The 14,510-nt window shown below is 33.1% G+C and overlaps 1 protein-coding gene across 1 annotated transcript in view; it reads left to right on the top strand.

Annotated features, from left to right (window-relative positions):
• Nucleotides 1-12,914, top strand: part of LOC119835878 (otoferlin-like) — a 66,524-nt gene extending 53,610 nt beyond the window's left edge. The window contains exons 9-26 of the mRNA XM_038360956.1: nt 3,379-3,535; nt 3,802-3,988; nt 4,120-4,306; nt 4,758-4,881; nt 5,668-5,942; nt 6,017-6,207; nt 6,295-6,492; nt 6,576-6,692; nt 6,775-6,927; nt 7,071-7,271; nt 7,353-8,738; nt 8,891-9,025; nt 9,096-9,538; nt 9,633-9,922; nt 10,133-10,331; nt 10,754-10,992; nt 11,242-11,521; nt 11,655-12,914. Of these exons, the coding sequence (XP_038216884.1) occupies nt 3,379-3,535; nt 3,802-3,988; nt 4,120-4,306; nt 4,758-4,881; nt 5,668-5,942; nt 6,017-6,207; nt 6,295-6,492; nt 6,576-6,692; nt 6,775-6,927; nt 7,071-7,271; nt 7,353-8,738; nt 8,891-9,025; nt 9,096-9,538; nt 9,633-9,922; nt 10,133-10,331; nt 10,754-10,992; nt 11,242-11,521; nt 11,655-11,835 (4,943 nt within the window). The 3' untranslated portion in view covers nt 11,836-12,914. The remainder of the gene's footprint in view (nt 1-3,378; nt 3,536-3,801; nt 3,989-4,119; nt 4,307-4,757; nt 4,882-5,667; nt 5,943-6,016; nt 6,208-6,294; nt 6,493-6,575; nt 6,693-6,774; nt 6,928-7,070; nt 7,272-7,352; nt 8,739-8,890; nt 9,026-9,095; nt 9,539-9,632; nt 9,923-10,132; nt 10,332-10,753; nt 10,993-11,241; nt 11,522-11,654) is intronic.
• Nucleotides 12,915-14,510: the final 1,596 nt, after the last annotated feature.

Here is a 14,510-nt window from a genome sequence, read left to right as displayed (position 1 = left end):
GCAACAGATCATTGATATGCAGAAGAAACAGTGTAGGTGATAGCACGCAGCCTTGTGGGACGCCAGCGTTCACATAAATAGATATTTAAAGAACCATTTAATAGCTTTTATAAAAATGTGAAAAAAAATTAAGATATTCTTAAGCTATGGTTAACCAAATTCACTTAAACAAAATAAAATATCTTTGAAATATGAACTACAATCACACTTATTGATACGAATCGAAAATTAAACGTGTATCTTTGTGCTGATTATCCTTGCCTATCTCATCCTTTTGATATTTGAGCAGGTACATAGAGGTTAGGAGAGTAAACTCCCACAATATACTTATAATGCCATCGGTATTTACGTAGTGGCAAGTGGCTCTTTAAATGTGTTATCAAAACCACACTGACTTGACACTTACAAATATATTAATTAATTGTAAGGCTCGACTCTAAATCATTAAAATACATTTATTTATAAACCGCATCCTTACTAATTTTTAATAGGTTTTCATTTAAAACCGGATTATAGGTATGATTTTTGTGTCTGGAAATCGCAAGGAGGTTAAAGTAACTTATATGTAATTTATATTAGATATATAGCTTTATTTATTAGATATATAGCTTTATTATAGTATATCAATATCCATATTTTATAATTTCGTCAGATTGCGCTCTTAAAGAAGGCAGCTGCGTTTACAAAAGCGGTACTATTAAATCAGATGTTTATACTCAATACAGCTTTATTATACAAAAGTGGTGGGAAGTTGTATTTTATGAATGTCTTCAGCCGACATATTACGATGTCGTCGTACTGAATGAATAAGAATAAGCAGCGAAGCAGACGTCGGAACTTTGATCTCCGAGTTCCATCTCCGTTGCTTTCAAGTTTTATTCCATTCTTTTTTTTTGTTTTATACGTTATTACATATGCCTTTTTTATAGTAAAGAATGCTTTTGCGCATATTCGACAACATCGGGGAATGGGTCTTGGGTTATATCGGACTTCCACTGCTATAGTGAACTATCTATCGACTTAACTCCTCCGAAGACCCGCTTTAATGATTCAGGCAAAGCTGTTAGATAGAATTTTTTCCGTGTCCCCATGATACATGCCCTTAAAGTTTTGTTCATAGAACAATAAAAAAGACAAACTTTTTTCACAGGAAGTTCCCTTAAAAATCATTATGTTATGTCGCATAAACATACAGATCGTACGTCATTTGAGCCAATAAAAGAAACAAGCTTTACCTGGTATATATTATTTTATCTTTTTGCTAGTCAGTTTCAAATTGTATTGAAAAACCAAATCATGTTTAGAATAGTCGAAAGTTTTTTATTTTAAAATTACTGAGGTCGCTCCTTTGTGTTAGAAGCTCTATCGAAAGCGTACGGAAGCTTTCAAGAAACTTTTTATGTTTCAAATTCTGCCTTTTTTCTTGTCATTCACTATCTATACTAATATATAAAATGAAGAGTTTGTCTGTTAACTTGTTTGTCTGCCTGAACGCGCTAATCTCAGAAAATAGTGGACAGATTATAAAAATTATTTCATGGATACGTAAGTGATTCCGATCCTATGTGCTATAGATCTACTACGAGTCAAACCGGGATGAACCGCCAATCTTATGATAAAATGGGCAGTAAAAATGTGCTCATAAAGAATATAATTTATTACTGTCTATGAAAGCTTTTAAAGCTGACTTACTCTTGTTTATTTTATACACAAAATGAAAGCCGAGTCTTCGCAGCCTTTTAATCTCTAACTGACGCAATGCAATTAAATTGCTAATGTTTCTAAATATTCACCAAAATGTTAACAACTTGCGTCGCAACGGCGTGCTTGTTTTTAATTACTTCTACTATATTTTTATTCGAATCTCCTTAAGTGTTTCATTTTAACGATTAATGGTTGGTTTTTTGTTGGAAACGAATTCATCTATCTCTTTAGAATTCAAATTATTATGCGAAAGTGAATATAATACATTATATGCAAAGCGAAGTTATGCATGTCTATCTATGGGATTACATTGATATATTATGATGTACATACGTAACATTCATACGAAATAACCTCCGGTAATACGCCAATTGTTCCGTATAACAATCAGAAGTAGCCTTTGGTATAAGCAAGATCTTTGTTAATGAATTTTGTTAATTAATTATTGAACTCTACCTTCTTCCTTGAAATACGAACCGTATGCAAGTTTTAACGAGAAAGCTTACTAAATAAATTGAATATTATATATCTAGAACCATTACTACCATTAGTACTGTTAAAACATTATTATTTTAAGTATTTTCATATTTTCCACAACTCAAATATGTTAATGAAAAAACTTTATCACTTAGGAAAGCTTTTAGTACAAAAGTACTATAAAAATAAAAGTATGACAAGTAATTGAATAGAAAGAAATTGAATAATTTAAAAGACTTCAAAGCTGATAAAGCCTGAAGTTATGATTAGTTCCGAGAAAACTTTTCGATAAGCTGATCTTATAATGTCTCGATATTCCAATGCCAATGATGTGATATTAATAATTATTTTATTCCAACGTTGTACATTCTACAAATAGACATTTGTATCAATTAACACAAAAGGCATATAATAAAAAATTTTTTGTGGAATATACAATGAATTAAAAAATAAAATAAAATAAACCTATTTGCACCAAAAACTTACATACTACTACATACTACTACATTACATACTATTACATACTACTACATACAATGTAATAACATAATGATCGAAGACTAGTCTATGAATGATTACGATTTTCAGATTATTATTACAAGAGTGATTTTTGTAAGTTTTAATTTACGATATAATATAGATATTTTATTAAAACTGGACAGATAAATCTATAATTAATTAATTTACTTTCAAAAGCGCGACATTTTTATGATTTATCATTGTATAAAGTTCATTTTGTTTTGTTCATTAAATACGTACCTACGTTCTTGTGGTATTACAGATACTTTAAAGTAAATTTTTATACAGTAATTTCGATTTTATATGTTTGGTCTATAATTTTATTGTGCTTGGATTACACTAGTCGATACCAAATAGTCAAATAAAGGATGTTGAGTAAAAGCAATGCGAAATGGGAATAAAACTCTTATTTGAGGCTCAATAAACCAACGAAGCCTCGATCTCCGGTGGAATAAAATTCTCTGATTCTTCGAGTGTCTCTTGGGCTTCTAATGTTGTTTGTGACAGTTTCGTTGATCGAACCGTCTTTCTTTTCTGGGAAAAAACATACATTCTGCATTATGCTATTCTAACATTACCCACTACTTTCTGCTTAGTATGTGTTTCACGACAAAAAGACTGACAAAGCTTACAATTATCGGACATAGCTAGTTCTAAATATGTAATATTTTGTCGTAGATCGCCAGTTCTACCACAAATGGGCACTTCTCACGGACCCGGACGATATAACGGCCGGCCCAAAGGGCTACTTAAAATGCGACATAAGTGTTATCGGCAAAGGTGATCAAGTAAAGGTTCCACCCAAGAGTGAGAAAGATGAAGATGATATAGAAGCGTTAGTACACACACACGTATTTTTTTTATTAACACTTCAAGTCTTTAATATTCTTTATTTCCCCACGCATTTAATTCATATTGTAAATCTTTATTGGATTTGTTATTGTGCGCTTTCCTTTTATATTACACGATAAAACCACAGCATAAGGAGAAAATATAATATTAAGCTGTGATGAAACTGTTCAGTCAAAGGAAACACATTGCGTTTTAGAATTGAAAGTTACATGGCGGCAAAAGCATTATACAAGGTAATTTGTTTTGCAGAAACTTGCTACTCCCCGACGGGGTTCCAATCGAGCGGCAAAGAGCTCGATTCATTATCAAAATATACAAAGCAGATGGTCTGCCGAAAATGGATTCTTCGCTTCTCGCTAACATAAAAAGCGCCTTTACCGGTGAAAGCCAAGATATAATAGATCCTTATGTTCAAGTTTGCTTTGCAGGGATGACGGTAAGTATTCACGAAATAAACAATTTCCTTAGAAAAAACAATTATTCATTGTGAAAGCGTACAAATAAACAAGCGTTTCTTTATGAACCAGAAAGTTTCAAGTGACATTGACCTTTTAATTTTTTCTACAGGGTAAAACAACAGTTCAAAAGAATTGTTGTACACCAGTTTGGAATGAACAAATAGTGTTCACTGAAATGTTCCCACCTTTGTGCCAGCGTCTCAAGATACAGTTGAGGGACAATGTGCCCATACACCCGAGCATTATTGCTACACATTTCATTGATTTAAAAACAATCTCACATGACGGCGAAAGAGGTTAAATTTAACATTTAAAATATTTTATAAAGTTTACCCAAAAAAGCATACTTTGACTCCTCAATACAAAAATTTATAAAAAATACTAATGATAATAGATATAACACAAAGGATAGCATGGAAAAACTAAATCATATTTAACAACCACATATATAAATGAGCAGCCACACAAAATACGCTGGAACCCAGTTGCAGCAATGATTTTCAGTAACCCCTCTGTAGCTACAGGCGCGGCTGCTCATTCGTTAATTAAAATACACATATTAAATATTCTTATTAAAAATTAAAACAACTAACAATATTTCAATAACATGTAATACTAAAATTGTATTATAACTATACACAGTATACGAACAACAGTTGACTTTTTTTAGAAGAGCACTCATTTTTTAAAAATCTGCAAATTGCATTACTAACAATAATATAATTAATATATTTTGCTTTTCAATAGGATTCTTGCCAACTTTTGGCCCTGCTTATATTTACTTATATGGTTCTACTCGCGACTGTGGTCTATTGGACCAATCATCCAATTTGAATAAGGGTATGGGTGAGGGTGTGTCATACAGAGCAAGGTAAGAAAATGAAATATATCTAAGTGTGTATGGGTTTATTTGATAATTTACTTTAATCAAATAATACGCGGACTTCAAATTAATTTAACAATCGAGTTATATATACAATGCAGTATTATCACTAATTATTCGATATCTTTAATAAACGTATAACAGTAAAATAGCAATAAATTTTTAAAGGTATGGTTTTTGGTTTAGTTCACTTTTTTCATACTTGAAATCTGTAATGGTTTGGTACATTTAGTCAAATATACTTTTTCTTTATCATAATGCAATAGTGTAATCAAATGTTGGTACATATTTCTAAATTACTAAATAAAAGTAAAAAAAACATGTATATTAAAAATAATCACACTATTATCAAAAGGAAAATTAAATAAGAGTTTTAAATTTTTTGTTGCCGTTTTAATCTGTACTCTTCAATCAACAATACCAACTATATAAAGGATCACGTAGAAAATCAAACTGATCTACGTTTATATACATTTGTGCCTTAGTAGACGGAGAGAAGTGCTATAAAACAGTTTTAAATTAAACCTAATTACAACCATGACACTTAGCGATAAAGTCACAAATCGTATAATTGTAATGCTAATTGTTAGTAATTTTTTCATTGACATGTTTCAAGTGAACTAACCGCTGAAGTGCGCCTTTATTTGCCGAGACGATATTATTGCGCTAATATGATAAGTTGGTATTATTGATCGTAATCTGAACCTGTGTATAAGGTCCCATAACGTAGCCTAATTTTTAGTTATAATCATAATAAAACAATTGAAATTATAGGATACTAATTTCAATACGAACGGAGATAATAGATAACTTTGAAAGCCCATCCTCGGAAGTGGAGGTGGAACCAATAATGCCAATAAATGAATTGTCATTCGAGAAAAATGAAGAATTTTTCTTATTCGGAAGCATTTTCGACGCTAATATGATAGACAAAGGTATTTCGGACAAACCTATTCATTTCGAATTAAGCATTGGCAACGCCGGAAATTCTTTGGATGGTCCTCATGCATCTATGAGGAGACCGCAAGATTTAGCGGTAGAATCTTTGGGTAAGGTTTAAGACAATAGAGATTGAAATGCCTTAGCAATTATAGGACTTTCTTTAAACACATTGCAATTTTAGATGATTTGAATGCTGACACGGGCTATTGGCAGAGTACCACTCCAGATGTAAAGCCGCAGACAAGTGACAGATACTACTACTTTCTGCCATATTGGGATACTAAACAATGTATGCACGTTCGTAGCATTTGGCCCGATCACCGTCGCCGTATGTATAACTCGAACATGCTTAACTACATAATTGACCTATTGGTAAGTATAGCAAACATTCTTAATTTCTTCATTTTTTCAATTCCTTGGTAATATCTGATATTAAATAAGAAGTTTTCAAACTCGCAGGAAGATGGTATCACCGACGCAGAAATGTCTTTGAAAACGAATGGTAGCCTCGACAATACATCCTTAGCAGCTTTAAAGTCAGTTATGGAAACAGTTACTATTCACTGCGCGAAATATATTGAATACATGAATAACGCTCCTCCTATTGGGAACACTAAGCTCGACCGGGAAAGGCAAAAATTGTGTATATATGAAATTGTAAGTACAGTCTGCTGGTTGAAGTTTCATTACTATTCAGCGGTATAACCTGAAGTAAACTGCTAATCAATATCGCGTTTCAGGAACAACTCGCTAATTTAGCTCGCACGCTCAAAGCTGTTATTACAAGACATTCAGTTAAAGACCGTCTAAGAACAGCCTTTTCCTACCTAAATCGATTGCGATATTTGTGTGAGGACGTAAGTTTAAACAGATTTAATTTTAATATTTATTAAAGTTTGAAAAATAATTTTAATTTGTTTTTTTTTTTGTACTTTGTAGTCGCAACATGCGATGCCAGATATATTTATTTGGATGATAAGTAACGGTAAACGTTTGGCTTACCAACGTATCCCAGCAAGAGACATAATTTATTCAGATAGGCCCGATGAAGTGGGCCGGCTTTGTGGAAAGATGCAGACATTGTTTCTTAAGGTAATGGAAAATTAAACCATTTGTTCTTTGTATTGTATGTTAATGTAAATCCTCTTGAATTCTGTGTATTTGTGTATAATAAAGAAATTTCTATAGCTCATTGTCTTATACTTTAATAATACTTGAATTTTATATAAATTTAGTGGCCTGGGAAGAAAGCATCAGCGCCGAGTGGTTGGACTGTTCCTGCTAAAATAGAAGTGTATCTTTGGCTTGGACTTTTGCAAGACAAGAAACATTTTCTAGATGGTTTGCCGGGGGGATATTCACTTAGCACTGAATTAAAAAATGCAGACAGGCCGCGCGCTAATCCTCCATCGAATATATTTTACACCGAGAGACACGTAAGATTTATTTATTTGTATACATTTGAACTAACCTATTGTTATGTTTTCATAAAATAGTAACTATATAATAATTTTCAGAAATTTCAAATGCGAGCGTACATCTACCAAGCAAGATCATTGATAGGATCTGATGCTTCAGGTTTATCTGATCCATTCGCTAGAGTTGTTATCGGAGATTGCTCTGCTACCACCCAAGTAATTGACGAGACTTTAAGCCCAACATGGGATGAATTACTACTATTTGATGACGTATTGTTGTATAGCACCATCGATCAAATAAAAAAATATCCACCAACTATAGCAATTGAAATATTTGATCAAGATAAAGTTGGAAAATCAGAGTTCATTGGGCGAGCTTTGGCACGACCACATATTAAATCTTTGTCGGAAAAATATGAAAAACCAGAATTCCCACCTCGGCTAGAGTGGCACACAATACTTCGAGGCGGTGATGCTGCGGGGGAGCTCTTGGCTACCTTTGAACTTTTGGAGGTACCATTAAAACAAGGTGCTCCTGAATTGCCTGATCTTCCTGATCCTAGAGAACCAAATGGAAAACCACCAATTGACGCCAATAAAGGCCCAATCCTTCCCGTACCAGTAGGAATACGCCCGACTCTATCGAAATATCGTATAGAAATTTTGTTTTGGGGTTTACGCAACTTAAAACGCGTTCATCTGTTATCTGTCGATAAACCTAGAGTTGATATAGAATGTGCTGGGCATTTAATATACTCGTCTATAATACAAAATACCAAACGCAATCCTAATTTCACAAGTCCAGTAAAATTCATTGATGTTGAGCTACCAGACCAGGATTTATACCGGCCTCCCTTGACAATACGTGTTTTAGATTGCCGCAGCTTTGGACGAGTTACTCTAGTTGGGACACATACTATTAATTCGATTCATAAATATATGTACACCCCTATAAGTAAACGTGAAAAAGAACTCGAGGACCGTAAAAAATCGTTAATTCAATTACAAAATGTGGACTTGCATGCAAATCGTATAGTTCAAGATGATATTATTATGACTACCGACGAGAGAGAGAGTTGTCCTCTGCTTATACATGATTTTCAAGGAACTGCTTCTTATGGATCAGGTGCTACTTCCCCTATGCGTAAAAAGACGCCAGGCTATGCAAAACGTGATATTAGTAGGAGGAGAAAACCAAGCTCCGAATCATCAGCTGAAGAGGACGACACAAGCAAAGATTGGTGGACAAAGTATTTTGCCTCTGTGGAGAAAATGATAGAGGAAGAAAAAGAACACAAGAAAGAGAGGCAAGGTTTACTACAGCCCTGCCAATTGAATTATGTTGACGAAACACAGTCTCCTCGAGATGAAGCCCACTCACCGCGCTCCGAACGCAACAGACGTCGTCGCACTGCATCGCCTAAACCCAAATTAAGTCCATCAATAACCAACAATTATGAAATACCTAACAGCACGTTGGCTAAAGTAAGTATAACTCAAAAGTTACACTATTACTTTTTTAACGAAAATGTTTTTAAAGTGTTCGCAGATAATGAAATACATACAAAAAAATTATTATATCATATCTATTAACCGTCCATTGTAAAATCTCATACACATATAAATTTCGAATTCAGATATATCCTCATGAGCTTGAGGCCGTACCAGAGTATGAAGAATTTAAAGATTGGCTACACTCATTTGACTTGTACCGCGGTAAAAAAACGGGTGATGAAGCCGAAGATGAAAGTAGGGTCGTCGGAACATTTAAGGTATATTATTTTTATTCGTATATTTCTTCTATATAACAATAAAAAAATAACATTTTTATTTTATATACAGGGAGCATTGAAAGTTTACAAATGGCCACTGTCTAAAGAAGCTGAAGACAACACATTAATGGGATTTGATCCTAATTATGGTTTCTTTCAAAGCGTTCCCAGTAATGAACCAATACATGTTCTTATAAGAGTATACATTGTAAAGGCTACAGATTTACACCCTATGGATTTTAATGGAAAAGCTGACCCGTACATAGTACTTCATCTTGGATCTCGTAAATTCAGTGACAAGGAGCACTATCAATCCAAACAACTTAATCCAGTATTTGGTAGATGTTTCGAAACAGAAGCTACTTTTCCTCATGATTCTATGCTCACAATACAAATTCTTGATTGGGACTTATTGGGAAAAGACGATTTAATTGGTGAGACAAAAATTGATCTGGAAAATAGATTTTATAGCCGTCACCGTGCAACGTGCGGTTTACCGGTGAAATATGATGAGTAAGTTCTTATACATTCTTTTTAACTTACATTTATTCGTTTTATTTGCGCCTAATGCCACTTTATACTTACTAACACTGTACAACAATTTTAGAGAGGGATTTAATCGTTGGCGCGATGCAATGAAGCCTACTCAAATTTTGGCTAAACTATGCAAGGATATCAAAATAGACCCGCCAGTATATGAATATGGTCGAGTTAGAATCGGACGTACCATTTTCAACATGTCCATGGATGATCCGGAATTATTCTCTAATCCAGACACAATTCAAGAGCAGATGGCATTGAATGTCCTCCGACGTTGGCACGAGATCCCTCGTCTTGGGACACATCTTGTCATTGAACATGTAGAAACTCGACCCCTTTATAATCCCAATAAGCCAGGTAAGATTATATAACAATTTTGTTAAATACTTGTATAAATATTATAACATTTAATTATTCAAATAAATCTAGTGAAATAAATAAATGAAATGTTTTAAGCGTAGCAAATAACAGCCAATACTTACTAAATAATACTAAAGAAACGCCAACAACGTGATATTAACACTTATCTAATATTATGTAATTGCACGTTTTTTTATTTTGATACAGGAATCGAACAAGGCCGCTTAGAGATGTGGGTAGATATGTTCCCGATGGACATGCCACTACCTGGACAACCTGTAAATATATCTCCAAGGAAACCAAAATCTTATGAAATGAGAGTCATTATTTGGAACACTGACGACGTTGTCCTTGAAGATGATGCTTTCTTTACCGGCGAAAAGATGTCTGACATCTACGTGAAAGGGTAATTATTTTTAATTTATATAAAATGGACGGTAATTATTGAAAATACGTACAACGCATATAATCCCCGAGGCAGCAACAGATATCAAGTCCATTTTCTTCTGGTTTAATAATTTATACCATGTTTAAGTCTATCATTAAGCAGCATCAGCAGCAGCTCCAATTGTGAATTGAGCAGCGGAGACGTTGTAAGTATATTAAAAAAAATATCAGTCACTACCTAGATGCTGACCCTGGCACACGGACCGTAACAATCTTAATGAAAAAAAAAATACGTTTCAAATATCCGATAGTTCTTAAGTAAAAGTAGTTGTCTAACCGAGAGTGTTACTAATGTATCTGTTATATGGATAACTTTATTTATCTTGTATAAAATGATCTGGCTTTAATATTCCTAGTAATATTCATTGATAAATCTTATAGGTGGCTCAAAGGTCCTGATGATTGTCAGAGCACTGATATTCATTACCGCTCACTAACTGGCGAAGGAAATTTCAACTGGCGTTTCATATATCCTTTCGACTACTTGGAGGCTGAAGAGCGCATAGTGATAACCCGCAAAGAATCAGTATTTTCATGGGATGAAACTGAATGCAAAATTCCAGCTCGACTTGAGCTGCAAGTTTGGGACGCTGATCACTTTTCTGCTGATGATTTCTTGGGTATGTAACTTTATTTTTTCTTCATTATATGTTGATTAGACCTTCAGTTAAAGTAGCTCAAAATATAACAATACAATAATCTTAATACGTTACGTATTAAAATGATTCCCTGAACCGGAACTCCCTGAAACCAATTGTATTGCAGAAAAAGTGTGTATTCAGCACATATTTGTATTACTTTACTATTCTTTATTTTGAAAATACGCATAACTAGATTTCAAAACGCACATGTATTTTAATCTGTTATAGGGGCTTTGACTCTGGATCTAAACCGATTTCCACGCGGTGCAAAGTCTTCCAAACTATGCACCTTGGACATGCTACGAAATGACGGTTCTGTTCCAATGGTAAACATTTTCAAACAAAAACGAATTAAAGGCTGGTGGCCTTTCTACACTAAGCGTGACAATGAAGAAATGGAACTTACTGGAAAAGTGGAAGCTGAAATTCATCTTCTTACTCGTGAAGAAGCCGAAAAAGTACCAGCTGGGTTGGGACGCAGTGAACCGGACCCCTTAGACAAACCAAAGTAAGTTCTCTTGAAGTTACTTAAGGTTTTCTTTAAAATTTATAGTAAAATATTCCTATACGATATATTACAACCTGATATACGGGCATATTGTTTTGTATACACATTGCCTTACTATTTTTTCGTTTTACAGTCGACCAGACGCATCCTTCATGTGGTTTTTGAATCCACTGAAGTCACTACGCTACATATTGTGGCACAACTACAAGTGGACCATCGTCAAAGCCTGCTTTGTAGTCGGAGTAGCAACCATGATTCTTTTACTCGTTTATGCTGTTCCCGGCTACACTGTCAAGAAATTCCTCGGTGCTTAAACGAATGATTTGATTCGTAAACATAACATCAATTTAAGAACTTACGAAAATTGAAACATAGATGTTTATTTGTAATGGATATAAGAGCCTTCCTTCGCTACAGAGCCACAATATGACTAGACAATTTGAAAGCAAATTTGGAGCTAATTCTCAATTTATAATAGCTAAATTTTATTTTTATTTGGGATCATTATTCTAAAACATGAAGTGAGTAAGATCGAATGTCACTAACTTCCCGGATTAAAGTTGACAAATTAATTTTCGCCACCGCTCATCCCGTGTAGTTATTTTTCAAATCTTTACATTTATTTTCCGTATCCAGGTCGAAACAAATACAAAAAACTAAAAACCATTAAAAACAGTTTAGCCCTTCTTTATTTATGAGTATTATAACCATGAACAAGATTTGTTTCAAATAATTACATGTAGATTATTTTAAAGGTAGATCGTTTATTTACTTACTTTTTCGGGTACCAAGACCAAGGGAACAAACCGGACTCTATTCCGCTGATTTTTCTGTGTATCTATGTCCATATATCTTACGCTCTATCTGTCTTATCTGTCTTCTTTGTCTGTATGTCTGTCTGTCTGTTTGCCTGTCCGCCTGTCCATCTGTCAGCGAACTGTATCTCATGTACCTAAACCTAATAACTAGGCAATTGAAATTGTCACGAATAATATTTGCCGCTGCAACAACAAAACTAAGTATAAAATGAAATAAACATTTAAGGGGGGGCCTATATAATTTGTTCTTTGTATAATTTGCGATATCAACTTTTTTCTTTGTAAGAATATTGGCAACTTCATTCTACAATTTCGTACTTACATATTTAGTTAGTAAGCAGATAAGGGAAATTCGATCTTATTTCATATTTCACATTATACTCACTTCACATTATTATTTCACATTATATTCGCTTTCTACCCGGTTGAATAGTATATTCAACACGTCCTAAAAATCATAATTTTTGAGAAAGCTCCTAAAATTTGATTTGGAATCGTCTAATTTATGCCTTCTATAGCTACATAACATACATTAACACATAAAAAATTAAACAGATATTAATAGAAAAAAAAATCGGATACATAGTAAAAGCTTCCACATTTCATACAACGGAATCCAGAACCAACTTGCACATGCGATGTTGCAACCTTTTGCAAACTTATACTTATTAAAGCAGCAGAGGTCAAACTAGTACCTAGTGCTAGTTTTTTATGGTCATGCTTTAATAATTTAAAAATTACACTGATTTGTTTGCTAAATGAACATTATATTGAGCATACGACAGAATGTAGGTATAACAACGAAGTTTAGGTGGTACCTGTTCTTCTAGACCCTACTGTATACGAACATGAACTTTAATATATCACTAGAAAATTATTTTAACTGAACTCAGACATGCATAGGTAATAGTTATTAATGTCTGCAAACGGAGGATTGTTAATTTTTAAACATATAATGCTCAAATCTGTCAAAATTAATAATATCTATAAATATTTATGTAAAAAATGTATTTATAAAAAATAATTACGACTAAGATCTAGAATCTATCTTTTTTGTGGCCTGTTAAAACTATGAAGCCTTAATATATATAACTTTCTAATATTTAGAGTTTGATCACATTTATGTAAAGGAAAGATAACGTATTGTATTGGCATTAAAGGCCACATCAAATTGATGTAAGGTAAATTACGATTTTAAGATTTGGGCGAATTGGAAAAACTCCTGAGTTTCATACATATACGGTTTACCGGATTCAGTGTATAAATTAAAAAAAGTAAGGACATGCTGCGAATATAATATATATTTTTACCATTCATGTTATTTAGGCACTGTAAAATATTTAAAAAAATATTAATTTTTACGCAACGACGCATTAGATATTTTAAAGGGGTTTTTTTCAGTACGGTTTTTGCAATAGCAATGCTAAAAATGCTTATTAAAAAATTGAATTCATTTATGAAATTTTATGATGATGAAAAAAAAGGAAACACAAAATGTGACCATAACATGACAAATATTGACATATCTGATATTACATATCAACCGAAAAGACATGTATACACGATGTAAAACATGCATATGAATAAACACATACCTATTATAGAGGTGATACAAGCAGAAAACTTTTTCTAGTATATTTTGAACTGGACATAGACTCAAATAACATATACATACAACTAAAGCTACGGAACACTATATCCGTAATAGCTTATTTAAGAATACAATTAAATAAACAATATAATCTTTAAAGCATAAGATTTACGACGCGCAAGAATATACATTAAAAACGCGATTATTTATTATTATAATCCATATTATCTCTATGAATGTAATTTTTGAAACATATAGGTGTTAGTAGTACGTAAATTAATTATCTTTTAACCGTTTTTGTGCTAACTGTATCTTTCTGCTGTATTTTCTTTATATACTGACTTTATCGTGTAACTTACCATATCCATATTTAGATTTAACTTTGCTTATCAAACTGTTAACGCGCAAATTTTTACTGCATCAATATGTTTTTGAAACAAGTATCACATGTGTACGTCTATAAAATTAACGATTTTAATGTATTGATTTTTTTTTGTGCGTCTTGGTAAGGTTTGTTTATGAAAACTTAGATAATTATTGTTTCATTTCTAGGCGTATTCACGCTTTCGGGTCCTGCAAG

The sequence above is a fragment of the Zerene cesonia genome, chromosome Z (assembly GCF_012273895.1).
Source record: "Zerene cesonia ecotype Mississippi chromosome Z, Zerene_cesonia_1.1, whole genome shotgun sequence".
In the NCBI taxonomy this organism is placed as follows: domain Eukaryota; kingdom Metazoa; phylum Arthropoda; class Insecta; order Lepidoptera; family Pieridae; genus Zerene; species Zerene cesonia.
Note: the sequence above shows the minus strand (reverse complement) of the source record. Positions and strands in the feature narration are given on the sequence as shown.